Below are 18878 nucleotides of genomic sequence, written 5' to 3' on the forward strand. Positions count from 1 at the left end.
TGAGGCGATCCCAAAGAGTCCGGAAACGAGTACTCAACAAAAGTTTGGTGAGAATATTTGTCACTTGATTCTCTGTGTGAATGAATCGCACAATAATGAAACCACGATGTATCTGCTCACGAACAAAGTGGTATTACAACTTAATATGCTTTGTGCAAGCATCAAACACTAGATTAACCATTCTTTGAATGAAAAAGAGAATTATCCTCCCTGGACATAACAACTAATTGTGAGGGACTTCAATCGACTAAACCATTATCCGGATGCATGTTTTAAGCCATATAACAACTTCCTTAGTAAACATAGATGATCTGATTTATATTTGTCTTGGAATCCCTACGACTGCGTTATATAGATTGTCTCGGTTAGATTACCATAATAAAGGCATTGAATACATTTAATTGGTTAATACACAGCTTGTGAGAGGCTGCTAGAGCAAACAAGTCCTAATAATGGCTTTACAACGGTACTAAAAGTCTCCTTATAATCTAATTTGGATTGATGTCCCGTGTAACTAATTGAGCCTTATCTCACTCAATAGTATCATCAGAGTTTCGGTTGGTTTAAAATAATCAGTGATGGCTAACAATATTCCTATTTTATGGATGGAGAATAAGTACCGGTGTTTAATTGTCCACGAGATGGGGGCCTAACAATATTCCCGGCCTTGCCCATCTTTAAGTAAAATATTCTTGAAGCATGCAAAAGGCACACCATACTCGTGATGACAAAATGCATAAAAGAAAAGAAACAAACCAAAAACATAATAGATAAAACAACTAAATAAGAACCATTCGCATTAAAGTCCGGCCTTGTCGATCTTTAAGTAGAATGTTCTAGAGGCTTACAACAGGCGCACTACAGTCATGATGACTCAATGCTAAGTGCCTGGGAGATTTTCCAACTAATCAGCTGCCTGATTTCCCTCCCAAAATACATGCTTGAATTTTACTTTTCCGTTACGATCCCTAATCTTCCAACACTCCCGACTCAGCCAACATGATGGATGATGAAGACCCACTTGGTTATGCATAAACATAAGGATCAAACTCGAGTCCAGTTCGACAATTACTCGTTTTCTATCCCATGCCAACCTCATGTTAAAGTACAATCCTCAGAGCTCTGTTAGAAATATTGTGTGCTATCTTTGCAACCAAAAAAAAAATCAAACCACAATTTTTATTTTTTATACTTTACCCTTCAATAATATACTTGCTAACTGTTTTATTCTTTACAATTTGTGAAAAAAATTAATTTTTATTTAGTTATCGATCTAGATTTAAATAAATTTTATATTTAATGAATTTAAATTTATAAAAAAAAGAAAAAAAAAAGTAAAAATTAGGTTTAGTGTGTCTAAAATACAGGGCCGAACCCGATATTGTGCTGATATTCCTAAGCTAGAAAATTCTAGTCTATTTATATTTTATGATGAATGAATAAGCAATTGAAATATTAGTCTTATTTGATAGGTTGATATCATATTTATTTATTTACCTGCTAATATAACTTGATCACAGAAAGATTTTATCGAAATTAATATAGACAATTTAAGAATTCATTTTCAAAGCTGAAACAGGAAGAGAATCAAACCAAACCAAACCAATAATCTTCCATCTAATCCAACATCCTTGTAAAAGTTGGATTTGGTTTGGATTAAATCCTTGTAAAATTATTTATAGGGTTGGTAAAAAGCAATCCAATAAATTAATAAATTCATTATTTTTGGATTAGAGTAGATTGGTTTGATTTTTTTTTTAGTACCCCTAGGTTAGACATTAAGGATATCCAACCATGAAATAGATCAACCCCTACCCGCTATGAAAATAATTATACATCATTATCATACCAGTACCTGCTAGCGCGGTTATACAATGGAAGGGAAAGAACCTAAATCGACCGCTTCTTTCTTTCTTTCTTTTTTCTTTGAAAAAAAAAACCCTTGTTCGAATTTTTGGTTGCTAAAAATAAAATTCCATCCATAATTTATTTATTTTCAAAAAAAAAATTGACATATTTGGTAGAACAATGGAATTAGCCACGAATTAATCTAAGAAAATCGCATTTCTTACTAAATTTTTATCCATTAATCCCTCAAGTATTTGCTTATGTTCTGAAGATTTGGTTTCTCATTAATCATATTTAATATATCTCAACTATTGATTTCTAAATCAATAGTTGAGTTTTAATTATTCAATAAATAAATAAGTAACTTCTAACTATTAGTTTTGTAATTAATAGTTTAGATTTTAAAAGGGTAATTTGATAAAGAAAGTAGGTATAAAAAGGAGATGTTTTATGGGCAGTAGTATAAAAAGGAGTTGGTGCAAAGAAAGAATATATATGACCAATATGTGGTTCTTCATTCATTGATTATCTCTTGCTCTATTCCTCATTTATTTCAAACAAGAAAATGGCAACAAATATGAGGCAGTCAACAGAAGATATAGAAATAGTTACATCAGAATCCGGGAAAAACTCAATGAGTGTTCAAATAGAATCATTTGAGAAGCATTATTCTCCTGGTTTTATCAGAAAGATAGGTGCTGAGTTAATAGCTACATATATTATGGTCTTTGTCACTTGTGGAACATCAGCCTTAACTCAACAAGGAATAATCTCTAAGTTAGCTGCTTCAATGTCAGGAGGACTTATAGTTACTGTCATGATATATGCTGTAGGACATGTCTCTGGTGCTCACATGAATCCTGCTGTTACTCTTGCTTTTTCTTCCCTTGGACATTTTCCATGGAACCAGGTCAGTCTATATTTATTTGTGCTAAAAGTTTTTGAGTTTGTGTAAGTTTTTCATGTAATCAGGTATTATGAGATTTCTTTACTATTTGTACCAACAATGCTGTAGAACTGGATTTAAAAAAAACACAAAATCATACGATAATATTATCTGGTAATTTGATCAATCACCATTGGATATAAACTTATTATGGAATTATGTTTGTTTTGATTGAATTTCATGAAAGTTGTTTGTGTACATCAGGTGATTGCTACAAGACACATGCATAATGGTAACGTGGGGCCATTTTTGTAACTTTGAGTATGTGGAAAGTAGTAGCTTAACACCTTCCGACCACACAACTGAACACATTACATTATCAAAATGTTTCAGATCAATCCAATAAATAATTTCCGACAGAATTTATCAATAATCAATAATAATTCTAATAGATAATATCATATACCTGCTGATAGCCACATTTTGAGGAATATTTATTAAGGCCACCAGCAAATATCAATCCCTTCTACCCGCATGAAGCGTTAGTTAGCAAAGTAATTCGATTGACACGACATGATTATATTTTTCTTATATTTATATTATAGAAGATATATAAATAGTTAAATTTAATTTTGACATAAAAACACAAAACTAACACCGCTTATGAACCGACGCAATGCATAATTCTTTTCAGTTTAGTTATTGGATCTTTTTTTATGCAGGTGCCATTTTATGGAGCAGCACAAATAACAGGATCAATATATGCTTCATTTACATTAAAAGTGTTACTTGAACCTATAAAAGATGTTGGGACTACTTCACCTTCTGGTTCAGATGTTCAAGCACTCATAATGGAAATTGTTGTAACATTTACTATGATGTTTGTAACTTCAGCTGTTGCAACTGACACTAAGGCTGTAAATATCTATTACTACCCTTCCAAATCAACCTTTTCCCACTACTGCACAGTAAAAAATAATCTCTATTCACTATTCATTCACAGAATGTTTTTGTAATTTTTGCAGATAGGAGAGTTAGCAGGCATTGCAGTTGGTTCTTCTGTATGCATAACATCCATCCTCGCCGGGTAAGCCATAGATATTGTAACTTATATATACATATATATAGCCAAACCTATGTAACTAATGAGGTGTAGTGATGATCAGACCAGTATCAGGAGGATCTATGAACCCAGCAAGGACACTCGGACCAGCAATTGCCAGTGGACACTACAAAAGTTTATGGGTCTACTTTGTTGGACCAGTGGTAGGAACATTGCTTGGAGCATGGTCTTATAATCTAATTAGAGTCACTGATAAACCAGTCCAAGCAATTTCTCCTCGTTCTTTTTCGCTCAAAGTTCGCAGAATGAGACGCAACGGTGAGCAAGCTACCAACAATGACCCTCTTGATACCCTGTGATGGCATTACATGTAAAGGAAAGCAGTGCAATTGAATATAAAAGAAGAAGCATCCGTAAAATAGGTTGCCAGCCAAGCAAGCGCTAATCACTTTTTCCAGCTAAGATCATTCAAGCTCGATCATGATGCTTCTGAGCAAGCTAATGTATATTACAAATTAATATTTAAGCGACAAAAACTATACACAAGATAGCAGTGTCTTGAAGTCATTCAATCCAAAACCATCTATTTTCAAGATTAACAAATGGGAAAAGTGTGTCATGGCATCTACATAGTATTCCAAGGACACCTGATGATATGCACTATCCAGAGTACAATTTGCATGTATGCTATCGAACAATTTCTAATAAATATCGAGTTGATATTTGAAAGTTACAAGTACGTGCAAATCAGGCCTATACAAAATAAATAATAATGGAATTGCTCCTTACATTGATTCATACTGCGAAAAACCATGTTCAGAATCATGCTGCCTTTTGACACACCACAAAACTGCCTGGATTGATTGTTATGCTTTTGGTGCAGTTGTCTGTTTTGTATATTCCAACCAGTCGATCCGCCAACTCGAACATGTTATTTCTAAGGCTGCACATTGCAAGTCACTTGAATTACAATTAAAAAAGAAGTAAACGGGTAATTATAGCCTCAAAAAGAAAAAACTTGGAGCCGACCTTATGATAATAAATTGTGCATCCTTTGTCCGATCCTTCACATAATGCCCCACAATAGAAACATTCTTGAAATCTGACAATCCATATGAACTACGAGTAAGAGAAAAATAAAATAGTAACAGAATGAATGAATGTAAACATTCAAGAGTTCAATGAAAGTTACCCAAAGCAGCATCAATTTCATCCATTACATACAATGGCGTAGGCTTGTAGTGATGAAGTGCAAAAACAAGAGCCAGGGAGCTAAGTGTCTGAAAATAGTTAAGAGATTCAATTTTACTATAATTCAAAATAAAATAAAATAAAAACACTATTTGATTTTATTAAAAAAACTGTTTAAATGAACAACTATTATTAGAGATACCTTTTCACCCCCTGATAAGTTAGCAATGTTTTTCCAGCTCTTCTTTGGTGGCCTCACGCTGAAAACAACTCCTTCAGAGAAAGGATCCAAAGAATCAACAAGTTCGAGTTCCGCATCACCTCCCAGCGTAATCATCTATATCAAAGACATAAGTTCCAAAAACAGGTAAATTCAATCAAAGACAGCACCAAGCCACCAACCAACCAAAACATGCAGTAGTTTAACATAGTCTATAGTCATGCAAAAAGATGAAAGAAGATAGAATAGAACATGCATTTGAACATACATGTATACAACCAGTTCTACACACTAAATGATAATTTCACCAACCTGATACATTTCCTTCAACTTTAATGATATTGTATTAAATCCTGCCATGAACTCATCCAACCTGAAAAAAGACCCAATTTGACTAACAATTGCCCACTGGGAAGAGATAAAACTGGAGTATGCATAAAACAGGAGATGTGCTTGCCTTTTCTTCCGCCATTCATCATGCTGCCTTTTGATATCATCGCGCTGTTGAGTGACCATGTTTAACTCGTCCACTCGCTCGTTATACAAGGAGACTTTTTTACGATATCTGTTTTACCAGTGTTTTTTGGTGATGCAAATAGAAGTGAATTTTTTTTATTAAGTATCAAACAGATCTTAAACTTGTAAGCAACCATCAACGTGCCCCAAAATGAACTTCATGTACTCCAGATTCACCAATCAAATTACAGCATATATCCAATTTACCAAATATGACAAGTTGATGGAATTCACTTTTGGGACATGTATATCATCGCGTACAAATTTAAGGACCAATTTGATACTTTATCCTAAAATTTTAGCTTCGGAATATCCAAATACCAAGTTAAAATAAAAATTCATACTCTGCAATTGAATCAAGATTTGGATTCATCTCTTTCAGTTGTGCTTCTATCAATGTTACCATTTCAAGAGCCCTTCTAAGATCACAAGCTTCAGCAAGAGTCTCATCCGCCAACGTCATTTGAAGCTTTTCAGGATCCACCAGATCCTTTTGAATTCTGCAAACAAAAATTAAGCATGCTTAGGTTTGATATAATGCTTCAAAAATAGACAACTAACAATTCAACATACTGTTCCATATGGTGTGTCAGAGCATTCTGCAAGTCATCAAGCTTTTTCTTGTAACCCTTTCCCTTCATATCCAACTCCTTGTAACCTTTCTTCATATCTGATAATTTGTAATCTGCATCAACCTGTCCTATGACAAGATGCAAACTAACTGATCCATTCCAGTCATTTGACCAAAAGAAAAGACATTAGCCAAAGAATTTGATGTGGCACAGTACCTCTGATGCCCGCAGCTCATCCACAACTTTTTTCACATTTTCATACTCAGTTTTGGCTTTATCCAGCACTTCAGTATGTTCATCAATCAGCTGCAGAAAAGGCAAGGCATGTATCAGCAGGCAAAACTTATCCTGATAAGTCAGACCTTGTTGAAACTTAAAATTTAAGGAAAAAGTCAGACCTTCTGTGTCTTTTCATAATTCTCCTGAACTGCAAATGCCCGTTCTTCTATTTCTTTGAAAACATTTCTCAGTTTTTCCTTCTCTTCAACAAGCCTATCCTTCTCCTTCTTTGAGTCCTCAATGCCCTTTGTTAACTTCTTTATCATTTTCTGATTTGTCTCAATTTGTACCTTGTGACGGTTGATATCCGTGCTAGTCTTATCAATATCCTGGTGGTAAGTAACTTAAATTAGAACAAACAAAATTGGAGCAATTTAGAGATTATGAAGTCATGTTAGTTCTTACCAGCTGAATTTTGTTGACCTTTGTTTTCTGTGCTTTCAATGCTTCACCACCAGCATTCTCTATTTTATTCTGGAGTTCCACAGCCTATAAACAAAAAAAAACAATTTATTATTTAATGAATTAAATTTGACAGTGGCAAAACTAAAGAATACATGGAATTTTGGTTCAAGTCAATTGCAAGTCAAGAATAAATTCAAAGATTTAAGAGAGTCAAAAAATTAAGCACAAATCAGTAATAAAACAGACAAGGATTGTTATCTTGGTTTCCAGAATGTTTAGACTCTGCATATTGCATATACCTTCTCCTTCAAATCTTTAGACCCCTTTGTCAGTCTATCGATCTCCTTTTCCTCTGAAGATATCATTTCCTTAAGCTGCCCTAGCCTGTCAAGTTCATCCTTATTTGGCTGAGATGCTGCCTTTAGGGAACCAAGTTGTTTTTCCAGATAACCATGTTCTGAATGTAAACTGTCAATCTGTTTGAGAGTTAGTTTAAAAGAACTAAGTTCTATCATCAACAGCTAAAGCAAACTCATGTGAACTTAACCAGAAGAGCTACCTCTTTCTGACATTTGGCTAATTCCATTTCTAAGTGCGTAATTGCTTTCTCTGACGCCTGGTAACTTCTTACTGCATCAGCAATTAATTGACGGATGCCATTTAATTTATCAACCATAGTAGAAAGCTCCTTCTCTGCACTTGCAACAGCTTCACCAGAAACACTCACAGCTCGGATAGATGAGCCCATTTTACCACCACGCGGCTTACTTCCTCCACCACTCATCGTACCAGATTTTTCGAAAAGGGCCCCGTCAAGTGTAACTACCCGTCGAAACTCCATATTTCCACCATATGCAATACGTGTAGCCTATAAATTCAGAATCAATAAAGTTGAGCTTTCTTCGTCAGATTAAGCTTAAACAGTATATTTGAAGACAACAGAATTATGCTCTCAAAATACCTTCAAAGACTATGGAAACTAGGGATGGCAACGGGTAGTGTACCCGCGGGTACCCGGCACTACCCGACCCTAATGGGACTACCCGTACCCTGTATAAAAGGGTATGGGACGGGTATGGGATCAAAATCATTACCCGTTAGGGTAATGGGACGGGTATGGGAATACCCCCTAGGGTACCCGTTACCCATCATAAAAAAAAATTATATTAATAAATATCATTGTTTTTTTAGATGTAAGACATGAAATTTAAACTCCAGACATTTATTTTTCAACAATTGAGTGATACCACTAAGCTACTTTATTCTTATTAATTAAGGTTCAATTTATTCAATTTTTAGATTGATGATTTATTAAATTTATAGTTTGTTAAATTTGTAATATTTTTTTTATTTATTGATTCTTAACGGGTAAGGGTATCCGTGGGTACCCGCGAATTAAATGGGAAGGGTATGGGATGCAAAAAGTATACCCGTTAGGGTAATGGGACGGGTACGGGTAATTAAAAAATAAAAGGGTAAGGGTTTGGGAATGACATTACCCGCGGGTACCCTACCCGTTGCCATCGTTAATGGAAACTATTCATAACATGAGATGAAGCATATTAGAATTCATTATATTTTGTATCGTTAACAAGGGATTCTATTTGTAGTTTACTTATGGAAGTACCTAGAAGCTCATGCATAAAAGGTTATTCTTAGGTTATTCTTACCTAGCAGATTAAAGTGCGTCTGTATTATTCATTCACAAGGGATTCCATTTGTAGTTTACTTGAGAAAGTACCTAGAAGTTAATGGCATAAAAGTTCATTCTTAATAGCATATAACATCTTGTTGAGTAAATTAGTGTATTTCATGCAGGCTCAGGGGTTTCAATAATCTTTAGTTTTTGAAGTAATTAAAAGAAAGGCAGAAAATAAGTTAATATATAGACTCAGTATGCAGTATTCTATTTTGACAGGCCAGCTTCTATAGCCGCACCCAATGCAAAACAATTCAGATCAATCAAAAAATGAGATACAATCTTTTGGAAAAGTTGCTTGTTCAATTCAACTAAGCTTTCACCCCTTTGCAGATTGTCAGCCATATAAAATTTCTTTTTCTCCATTCCCTTCATCTATAGATGACATCAACAGAAGTTCTTCTTAGGGCTGAAACAATTCAAGCTAGTGACAGCCTGATAGTTACTCATTCAAGCTTGTAGATGATTATACACAACAAAATGTCAAGCAAAATTGAAGCTTTTTCCATAAACAAGTCAAACTTGAATAATGAGCAGCTTGTTATATGATTACTTTAATCATTGTAATTTTTAATCATTATATTCAAGGTTTAAAGATGATACTAATCTGAAAAATTCTTCTCTAACCATATCTTTTTTCATCAAAATACTGTTGTGAAAACCATAGTAATAATTTGTATGCCCATATTAATAATATATTTTTAAATAAACCTACACCTGACTTAGAATTTAAATGTATTGATAAAGATTTTGACTCGTTTAGACATGTGAACCATATATGGATATAGATATGTTCAACTCAGCTTAGCTCAACTTATTCTAAGTACTTAGCTATAGGGCTGAGATTAGAACAACTTATTCTAATTCAAAACCCTAAAAAAATCCTATCCATGCGCCTAGGTGCGCTTCAGACAAGGCGCACCGCAGCCACAGGCCTGCTGAACATCGTCTCCCTCTCTGCTACAGAGGTGCTAAGACCTGGGCCTAGGGTCAGGCGTGCCTTTAACAACTATGAGATTAGCCATGTTAAAGCGATTAGACATGTATTTTGGAACTTTTCAAGCAATCATACAAAAAGAAAATAATTAGTATGAGCTTGCATAAAGAAGCTTGAATACCTGATCTAGATCGTTTGCTACGACAGTGTTACCCAAAGCAGCATAAAATGCAAGCTTCATTCTTTCATCTTGAACTCTTACTAGATCAAAAAGACGTGGAACCCCTTCAGGAGTGCTTACTTTATCCTTTAACTTTGGTAGTAGGTCAACTTGCTTCTCCTGCATTGAGGAAATGGAAAATATGAATTGAAAAGTAAAAGTATATAAAGCACAAAGCAACTATAATCAATTTTTAACTCATGTCTAGGAAGTCATAGCAATCAAATATGACCACCCAATACCCTTTCCTGAAATTTTGAGTTACTGGTGAAAGCAAGCTAAATATTATTAGACCATCACAAATACTTGGATGCAGAAAAGCAAATGACAGGATCTACACCATTGTTGCATTAACTAGGTGTTTCTCTTTAGTACATGCTTTGTTGAACTATCAACCTATTTGGACAAAATAGTCACAGCTATTCGCACAACATTTTAGAAGCTGCCAAATAAGTTCATACTGTCAAAATTCAAATCTTTGACAGAAACTATTAAGTAAAGCAAGATGTCAAAGTTGTAGCAACAATAGTTGTCAAATTGAGATTCGACTCGTGAATCGAAATCCACGTTTTGTGAATTGTGACTCATGAATCGTAAGATTCGGTTCAATTTCATAATACTATATATATATATATATATATATATATATATATACCTTGTTGAACTCAAATTATTATCAAATATTAGTTTAAAAATACAATTTTAATGTCAAAAAAGAAATCATATCAACCAATTACTTAAAATTCAAATCTAATGCAAATGCAATCCTAACCGTAATGATTGAATGGAACTAGTTTGAGTTGATAACCAAATAAATAACAATCGGACTAGAGGAGAGTGACTTTAGTAGTTAGTATTGTTGAACAGTGATGAGGATCCGGCTCGAAATAGAGACAAATCAAATCGAATAGAATCGTATGATTCGAATCGTGAATCGTACGCTTCTTTTAATAATTTAGATTCACCTATAGATCCGGCTCGAAATACAGCTGAATAGAATCGTAAGATTCTTATAAGAGTGGTAGCAACAAACATACTTAATCTTTAATCATCAAATGTCCAGCTAATCCTAAGTTTTGTACCCATGGTCATAGCAATAAATTGACTGAGCAAGCACCTACTGCCTAAGCAGTAAGGCATAACAATCTCAAAATGTTTAATGAAATAAGTACTGTCACGAATGCAATCAATACCAATATCATGAAAGTTGCAACTCCAAGATTCTCCCTTCGTAGGAGCTCAACACATGCTTGGGCTGTTGCAGTTGTCTCTACCACAATGTAATCAAGTCCTGAACAGGCTGTCGATACGGCAACATCATATTTTGCTGCAAAGATAAAATTTGTACACAAATGTGAATCCACTACCACACATTCTTTTAGCAAATCAGTACTTTCAAAGGGATAAGAAGAATAAATGTTTTCATGTGGAGAGGGAAAAGCTTATAAAACATGAAGAATTAAAATCTATAAAGAAAGACGAGACTGGAGTTTCAGCAGGAACTAAAATTTCCAGCTACATACATTAAGGAAAGTTTTTGCAACCAAAATGTTCACATATAGTTTTTCACAGGAGATGAAAAACACACATGCAGTATAAGAAAATCAATCCTTGAAAACTTATACCTTCAATCCACATTAGTAAACTAAATCCAGTATCACTATATCATAGTGAAAAACACAAGTTACTAAGAAAATAAACCAGTTGATCAAACCTGAGGACACTCACCGTCAATAGCACCTAAATCTCCCATTCGACCATAAATTCCCTCTATTCTATTAGATTCCTTGGCCTGCAATATTGCTCTCATAACTGAGCCCTGACTCTTCTCAGAATCAGCAATTGATCTAAGTTCTGCAACCTTCTGCCTCGCAGCTTGTTCTAGTGGAATCAATGTTTCTTGTTCTTTGATGCATTCCTGGAAACAGATGAGAGTTCTCACTATACCATAACTAAGGAAAAAGTGTACAAATAAGTGAAAAATAAATCAGAAATTACGAACTTTTTCCACTTTATGAGCTTCTGATGCCTTATGTTGGTGCTTTTCTATATCAGTTTGTAGTTTTGCGATGTTTGAAGCTTTTGTTTCAATTCTTTCCAAAATATTACCCATCTGCTTCTGCGCATCTTCAAAAGCAGAACGACTAGCTTCATGCTGAAACAGCAATCGAGCACATATGGTATTACTTCTGCTACCAGTTTTAACAGACAGGAAACTTCTAGGTTACAAGTTAAAACTATGACCCTAACTCCATGCAATGCAACAGTTTAAAAAGAATGAATGTTTCTTTCTGAGGTCAGCTCACAAGAGGTCTAGTACCGAGATTGAAATATCCTTTTGGTTTGGTATCCAGACTGACATATCCTTGTAAATGCTAGAAATCAGAGAATATTCCAAGCACATCACTAACATATCAAATGAAAAAATAAATCCGCCACCTTATCAGTCAAGAGCTTCGATTCAGTACATGCAACATCAAGCTTTCCCTTGTGATCAATGACCTGTCTTTCCCATGGTTCTAATTCAGCACGAACCATTACAAGCTTAGAGCGATATCCTTCAGTTTCAACTGTTTATCAACCAACCATAACAAATATATTTAGCTTAAAATTCAGTGTATTGCTAAGAAAACAAAGAACAAAAAATCAAGACACTCTTCTAAGAACTTAAATTCCATAATCGACACAAGTTCTTCACAGACATGAAGGAGAGAGAAACGCACCGACACATCACAAAGAATAAAAGTAAACAAGAGAATTCTATGTCAAAGCCACACTCAAATAGAGAAAATAGTTCTCTCACACTCAATTGATATTTTACATTCACTCAATCTAATGACCAAGTATAGCCAAAGCTTGCGCTTGAGTTAACTTTAGTTGATTCTTGCAATTTTATCAATTTGGAATCTGTACCCTAACTTTTCACATTCATACTGATTCCAGCTAATTGACAAAAATACAAGTCGCATGTTCAGAAAAAACCAAAACTCTGAGCATATTTTCAGGTGTAACTTTTATTTGTTTCTTTCACAAAAATATCATTTAGCTATTTTCTTCACATTTAAACAGCAGTGTTAAATAAAATAGTTGATATATTTTCATTCTCAAGCTTACAGAGAACACCAATGTACAAATAAAAATCTATAAGCTCACACATTGAGAAAGTAAATGTTCAAATTGATTAGGCTATTTTTCTCTTCTTTATTTTATTTTATTTTTGGAAAAACTGGTAGAAACATGAAAATGTTACATAACAAGCAATAAAATAAAATTGAAAGGATTGTCTAACAATGAAATGTACAAAAGAAATGGAATTTTCCCTTGTATCAATTGATGTTGCCATCTTGTTGTTAAACACACAAAAAAGAACTAGCTGCTATAAAACCACAACCTCAGAATGTGATCATTTGAAATTACAATTTAAAAACAGAGCAATCTTTTCATTTCACAATAAGAAACCTAATTAAAGAAACCATAGATGGATATTTATAATATGAGTTTCAATCATGGCTTTGAGGAACAATTTGCACATGGGAAGAACTAAAGTCACACTAATAAAACCAAAATATCCTTCAAAATAACAAGATAGAACTCTATATAGCCTCACACCTAACTACAATATAATTAAATTTCTGAACTTATTAGAATATTTCAAACTTCAACTGTCGAATAGTTGGAACAAGCGAGAATCTTCACATCAGAAAAATATGAGTCAAGTGAATGATATATATGTTGAGCATGACCTAATTAACCTAATATCTAGTAATTTTGTGTTGGAATGTAGTGTTAAGTCCACGAGTGTGTTTTCTCTGGTCTTAAAAATTTAGCGTCAGAGATGGTTCGACAAGGGATGAACATGGAACCTGATAGTTTGAGAATCTCATATTGCAAAGATACAAGTCGAGTGAGAGTTATATAAGTTGACTTGAGAATGACCTCTCAACCTAATACCTTGAAATTTTGGGTTGGAATTATGTACCGTCAAGCCCATGAGTGATTATCCCAACATAACATCCAATATCAAAGCCCATGGTTTGACATTGGACAAGCATGGAGCCAAGTTGAGTTTGAGCTGAGCAAAATGGCAAAGAGCCGTGAACTCTTGTTAGTGATGTTGTAGGTTTCAGAGAGGATTTCGTTCAAGGGGGAGCAAGACCCAAATCCAATATGCAAGAGATTCAAAATTGCATGCTTGAGGGGAAGATTGTTGACAAGTGTGTGTGAGTGAGAGTTATGTAGTCATGACTCAACTCAATATAAAGTTTAATTAATTATAAAATGGGCACATTTGGTGCAATTCACATCCAAAATTAGTTGAAGTTAATAAGGTATTATTTGGATGCAAGTGAGTAAAATCCTGCATATTTAAAAAAAAAAGGTATAAGCCATGTAAAGGATATAAGTTGAAAAAACCTATTAACCTTAAGGTTATGTGCTGAAAGAGCTATCAAACACATGAACATGCTTCTTAACATGGTCATTGGTCCATATGCAGATTTATCCCAATTGACAAATGCTCCTCAGTCCTAACATAAACAAAGTAGGAATACCAACAGCAAACAAGCACCCTAAACCCCATGCTTCTAGATCTCAGACCTACTTCATTAACAAAAACTCAGCAACCATAATATGAACATATTAAACTGTTTGAGAAAGCATAGGTTACAAAGAAATTTAAGGCAAAGCATATTCAATAAAAAAAGGGCGGCCCGGTCGCACTACACATCCCCGCTGAGCGAGGGTCCGGGGAGGGGTCCCACCATAAGGGTGTACTGGGGGCAAGCCTTCCCCTGCCAATTTATTTGGCAAGAGGCCGCTCCTAAGACTCGAACCCGTGACCTCTTGGTCACACGACAACAACATTTACCGTTGCGCCAAGGCTCGCCCTCGCAAAGCATATTCAATAAATGAAATAAAAAAATATATAATTAAAATAAAAGGAAAAGATAGAACCTTTAGACTTTTCTACAATATCATCTAGTATTCTCTCCTCATCCAAGAACAATTTCTGCAGTTTTGGAATGTTCTCCTCAAGTTTTGGAATCAAATTTGTTGAGTTCTCACACTCTTTTGTTAAGTCTTCAATCTTTGCCGAGTCCTGCAAAGGATGAAAATATGTTAGATGCTACATATTTTCAATGGCTGAAAAAATTCATCATTCACCTACCTTTTCAAGTTTGTCTTCGAGTTTCTTAATCTTCTGCTTCTTGTGCTTCAAATCCTCCCGGTATTTAACATCTTGCCTTTCAAATTCCTTAAACTCTTCTTTACAATTTCTGAGATCATTGTTAAGTTCCTGAACTCAATACAAAGGAAAAATAACTGCTTGTTAATAAAACAAGATTAAATATATGCATCGCAAAGAGCGCAAACATAAACAAACGAGTATTACTGTATTATTGTTTAGGAAGCGAGGATTGACAATGATTATTAAAGAGAGTCAAATGAATGCCATACAAACCTCTTGTCTTTTCATAAAATTCTTGTGCACAGCCTCAAGCTCCTTCAATGATTTATGACTTTCTTGAATCTTCGCCCTAAATACATCAATAAGATCTTCAATATATTACAGATCTAGCGAATGAATTTAATGCAAATGTAGGTAATCATAACCAAATAACCTTTCAGTTTTTAAATTTTCTTCCAGGCTAGACACATTTGTTTGCATATCAACCATTTTTGCACTGTTATCTTCGTAAGCTAATCTTGTAGCTTTCTCTTGCCATTTTAAAAATGATAATTCTTTCAGCATATAGGCCTCTGCCTCATTCTTCACATCCTATTCAACAGGAAAAAAAAAAAAGAGAAATTAATTAAGAATATATATTAAAATAACAACATGAACAACAAAAGGTACACAAACCTCCAAGCCATCCCTTTCTTTCTCAGCCAACTTAACCATCTGCACCACTCCAGACCTTTTCTCGTTAAGGGATTCCAACCTATAAAACCAATGCAAGCATAAATGCAAGTTAGAAATGGCTTGTATGAAAACAAATTTGTAAAGTTATTTACAGCATATTGTTAGCTAAAAAAATGCAGTTATCATCCTCGAGCTATTGATATGCCAAATATTTGTTGAAGGGATTGAAACACAATTTAATTGCCACTGCTTCATCAATGGAACATGCATTTGCATCTGCAGACTAAGTTTCCAAATTTTACCAACTTGGCAGCTTAATTCAACAATTTAAGAAACTAGACACCAATCCTGTCACATAGCCTTTAAGTGATTTACTTAGTTTTCAATTGTATTCCAAGGAAAATGAAAAGAATAAATTAGTACATGCAAAAACAATTTGGTTAACTTGCTATTACTTCCAAATTTTCTTTATAGAATAGGAAATTACTTGAGTTTATAACTTTTCATTTGGATCCCATACCACCGCATCATTGCTAGCCTAACAAACTTGCCATTACTCTAGCTAACCAGTCACCACCATCATGAACCCACTATATTTGATAGCCAATATTATAACAGCAATAAAACAATTGCACCATGGTCAAGACAGTCTTGATTAACCATCACCGCTATCCAGTTACAGTTTCTACTACTCCACCTATCATCACAACAGTATATCTATGACCTTGATCATCAATCTTGCAGCTACAATAACCTCACAACCAGCAGTATACATCGCATCATAATAACTATTTTATCCATGGTTATTCAAGGCTATTAAATAATGGGTTAAAAAATCCATAAGACATTCTAATTCAAGAATTAACAACCTGTGACAATATGAGTTCAGATCGCCCAGTATCAATTTCAATACTGAATTCTTGCAATCAAGAGATGAACGTCCCATAATAGAGTGCTTTACAAAACTAACAAGTGTTGTTTTTATTTTGCACATACACAGATTATGTTGATCCTTATCAAGAATTAGAATTTGAAACTTGGAATCAGCACCATGAGTCATTCTTCAACATTTATAGAAGGTCAACATACTCACTCTTTGGATGATTCTTCAATCTTCTGTACATACTTGTCAGTCCCAATTATGTCTTCCATATATTCAAGAAACCCTTCATCATTGGGTCCTTGAGCTTTGGGTTTCATCAATGAAATCTGCTCAACTTCACCCTATAACAGCAAGCAACAAATTTTTTTAACCAGTGAAAACTAACTTCTTACTCGAATTAAAACTGCTATGTTGCAAGTACAAAACCTGAAGAATCAGAAAACGGTTATTGTCAAGATCAACCCCCTTCCCTTTCAGCTTTTTCGTGACCTCCGTAAAATTACTTGCACGATTGTTGATGTAATATTTAGATGAATTGTCTCGAAAAGCAACCCTGGTAATTTCAAAATCACTTCCTGGGACAGGTTCATAGTTGCCATCATCCTATAATAAGTATGAACTTAGTTTGAAATGAATATGAATTGACAATCTAATTTTATTTTGGTTACTGAGACATTATAAAGCAAAAAAATGAGATAGTGAAACCACAACACTTCCTCACTGGGGAAAACCTAGAAAACCAAAGAGACTAGCTTTTCTACATGTTTTTCCCTGCCACAATTTCCAGGAGATGAACAAGATGGTAAATCTAAGACTTAAAAGAGGCAAATATATAAGCTTAAGGAGACATTGGGAGCTTAAATTACCAGGTCAATTATCTCCTGAAAATGAACAGAAACACCAGCACTGTCCAAATTCTGGTAATTAGTTGAATTGTGGATAAGTTCAGAAACCTTGTTAAGTCTCATCTGCATATTTGACATAACAAAGTCAGGCCAGAAACTGAAAAAATATAATTATTCAAAAGAACATAAATTTGCTACAGTTGTGGATATAGAGGCTAGAATGAAGTTTAACGTTTACAGTTGTGGCAGCCAAAAGGGAAAAGAACACACTTCCAAATACGGCAGCCATAAATATCTGCATCTTAAATTGCAAATGAAGAAAGTGTAAAAATACCTGCTTTGCCCGCTTTCCAAATACAAATAACATTGCATCTATGACATTGCTCTTGCCACTCCCATTCGGACCCACCACTGCAGAAAAACTCTGGTACCCAAAAAAAATGGTATAATAAAACATGAAATTATAATTGAACAGGATAATTCCATGGTCAGCAATGAGAAGAAACAATAAGCTTAGAGATTTTCATATAATTCCCAATTGGAATTTAAAAAACAAAAAACACAACAAAAGTGGGTGAATTTGAATTTAAGAGACTTAAAATCAGAAATTATTGGAATCGTGCTTCATAGCCTCCAACTTATCATCAGCCAACATAACCCTAAAAATCAAATCAAAGAGAAAAAGAAATTGGCAAAAAGTAAAAGCCTACCTTGTGGAAAGGACCAACGCGTTGCTCCCCAGCATACGATTTAAAGTTCCTCATAATCATTTCTTTGATGAAAAGCCTTGGGGTTTTGGAAGATCCACCAGGTCTAACTGAGTCGGAGCTGGTGGTCGTGAACTCGTTCCCCGATTCCATCTCCATTTCCGAGTAAAGCTGATGTCTACTTGGCTCAACTCACCAGATATCAGACCGCTTGCTCTCTTGTTTTGTTTTTCAGTCTACTGTACTACATACCCAAGTTCAAATCATTTCGAAAAGAAAGTGAGAAAAGCTTGGATTGTTTGGCGGGAATTTGAAAATTGGTCAGACTTTATGAATTCCAATAATATAGTATATGGACTCATGGATCGGATCGGACTTCATCTTTGATAAATATTGCCCAATAGAAAATGGCCTTCACTTATTGTATCACTAAGGCCTGGACCTATTTATGGTCGGGTCGGGCTAACTTGGTTTCGCTGATTTACACTTAAAAAAGAAAATACTCGGGGCAGGTTTGTTTCGAAAATGGCATAATACTTGGCTCCTTAAACTAAGGTTTCAAAGTCAATTAAGACTTTAAACTATTAAATCATCAATTAAGTGTTTGAATTACTTAAAAATCATCAATTTAGTCCCTATTATAAATAAAAATCATCAATTAAAGCTTCATCGAAAATCATTCGATTGAACAGTTTTAGACTCTTTTTCCTAAAATTCATATTATTAAAGTATATATGAAATAGT

At 34.4% G+C, this 18878-nt stretch overlaps 2 protein-coding genes across 2 annotated transcripts; one reads left to right on the top strand and one right to left on the bottom strand.

The window, feature by feature from the left end:
* The first annotated feature begins 2413 nt into the window (after window positions 1-2413).
* Window positions 2414-4156, top strand: LOC136218893 (aquaporin NIP2-1-like). The gene is made up of 4 exons (XM_066006063.1): window positions 2414-2758; window positions 3457-3651; window positions 3760-3821; window positions 3901-4156. Exons 1-4 carry the CDS (start codon window positions 2414-2416, stop codon window positions 4154-4156), a joined length of 858 nt encoding a protein of 285 aa, XP_065862135.1.
* Window positions 4157-4355: 199 nt separating this feature from the next.
* LOC136209159 (structural maintenance of chromosomes protein 4) lies at window positions 4356-18444 on the bottom strand. Its single transcript, XM_066000554.1, has 28 exons — window positions 18138-18444; window positions 17762-17851; window positions 17449-17550; window positions 17009-17185; window positions 16793-16923; window positions 15700-15778; window positions 15458-15615; window positions 15298-15373; window positions 15004-15132; window positions 14790-14934; window positions 12276-12406; window positions 11839-11991; window positions 11565-11754; window positions 11030-11163; window positions 9798-9956; window positions 7540-7848; window positions 7280-7456; window positions 6981-7064; window positions 6695-6904; window positions 6513-6602; window positions 6298-6419; window positions 6069-6224; window positions 5666-5773; window positions 5521-5581; window positions 5191-5325; window positions 4990-5077; window positions 4827-4899; window positions 4356-4740 (listed from the first exon to the last, which is right to left on the bottom strand). Exons 1-28 carry the CDS (start codon window positions 18291-18293, stop codon window positions 4620-4622), a joined length of 3744 nt encoding a protein of 1247 aa, XP_065856626.1. The 5' UTR covers window positions 18294-18444; the 3' UTR covers window positions 4356-4619.
* Between the last annotated feature and the right edge of the window lie 434 nt (window positions 18445-18878).

The sequence above is a fragment of the Euphorbia lathyris genome, chromosome 1, assembly GCF_963576675.1.
Source record: "Euphorbia lathyris chromosome 1, ddEupLath1.1, whole genome shotgun sequence".
NCBI lineage: Eukaryota > Viridiplantae > Streptophyta > Magnoliopsida > Malpighiales > Euphorbiaceae > Euphorbia > Euphorbia lathyris.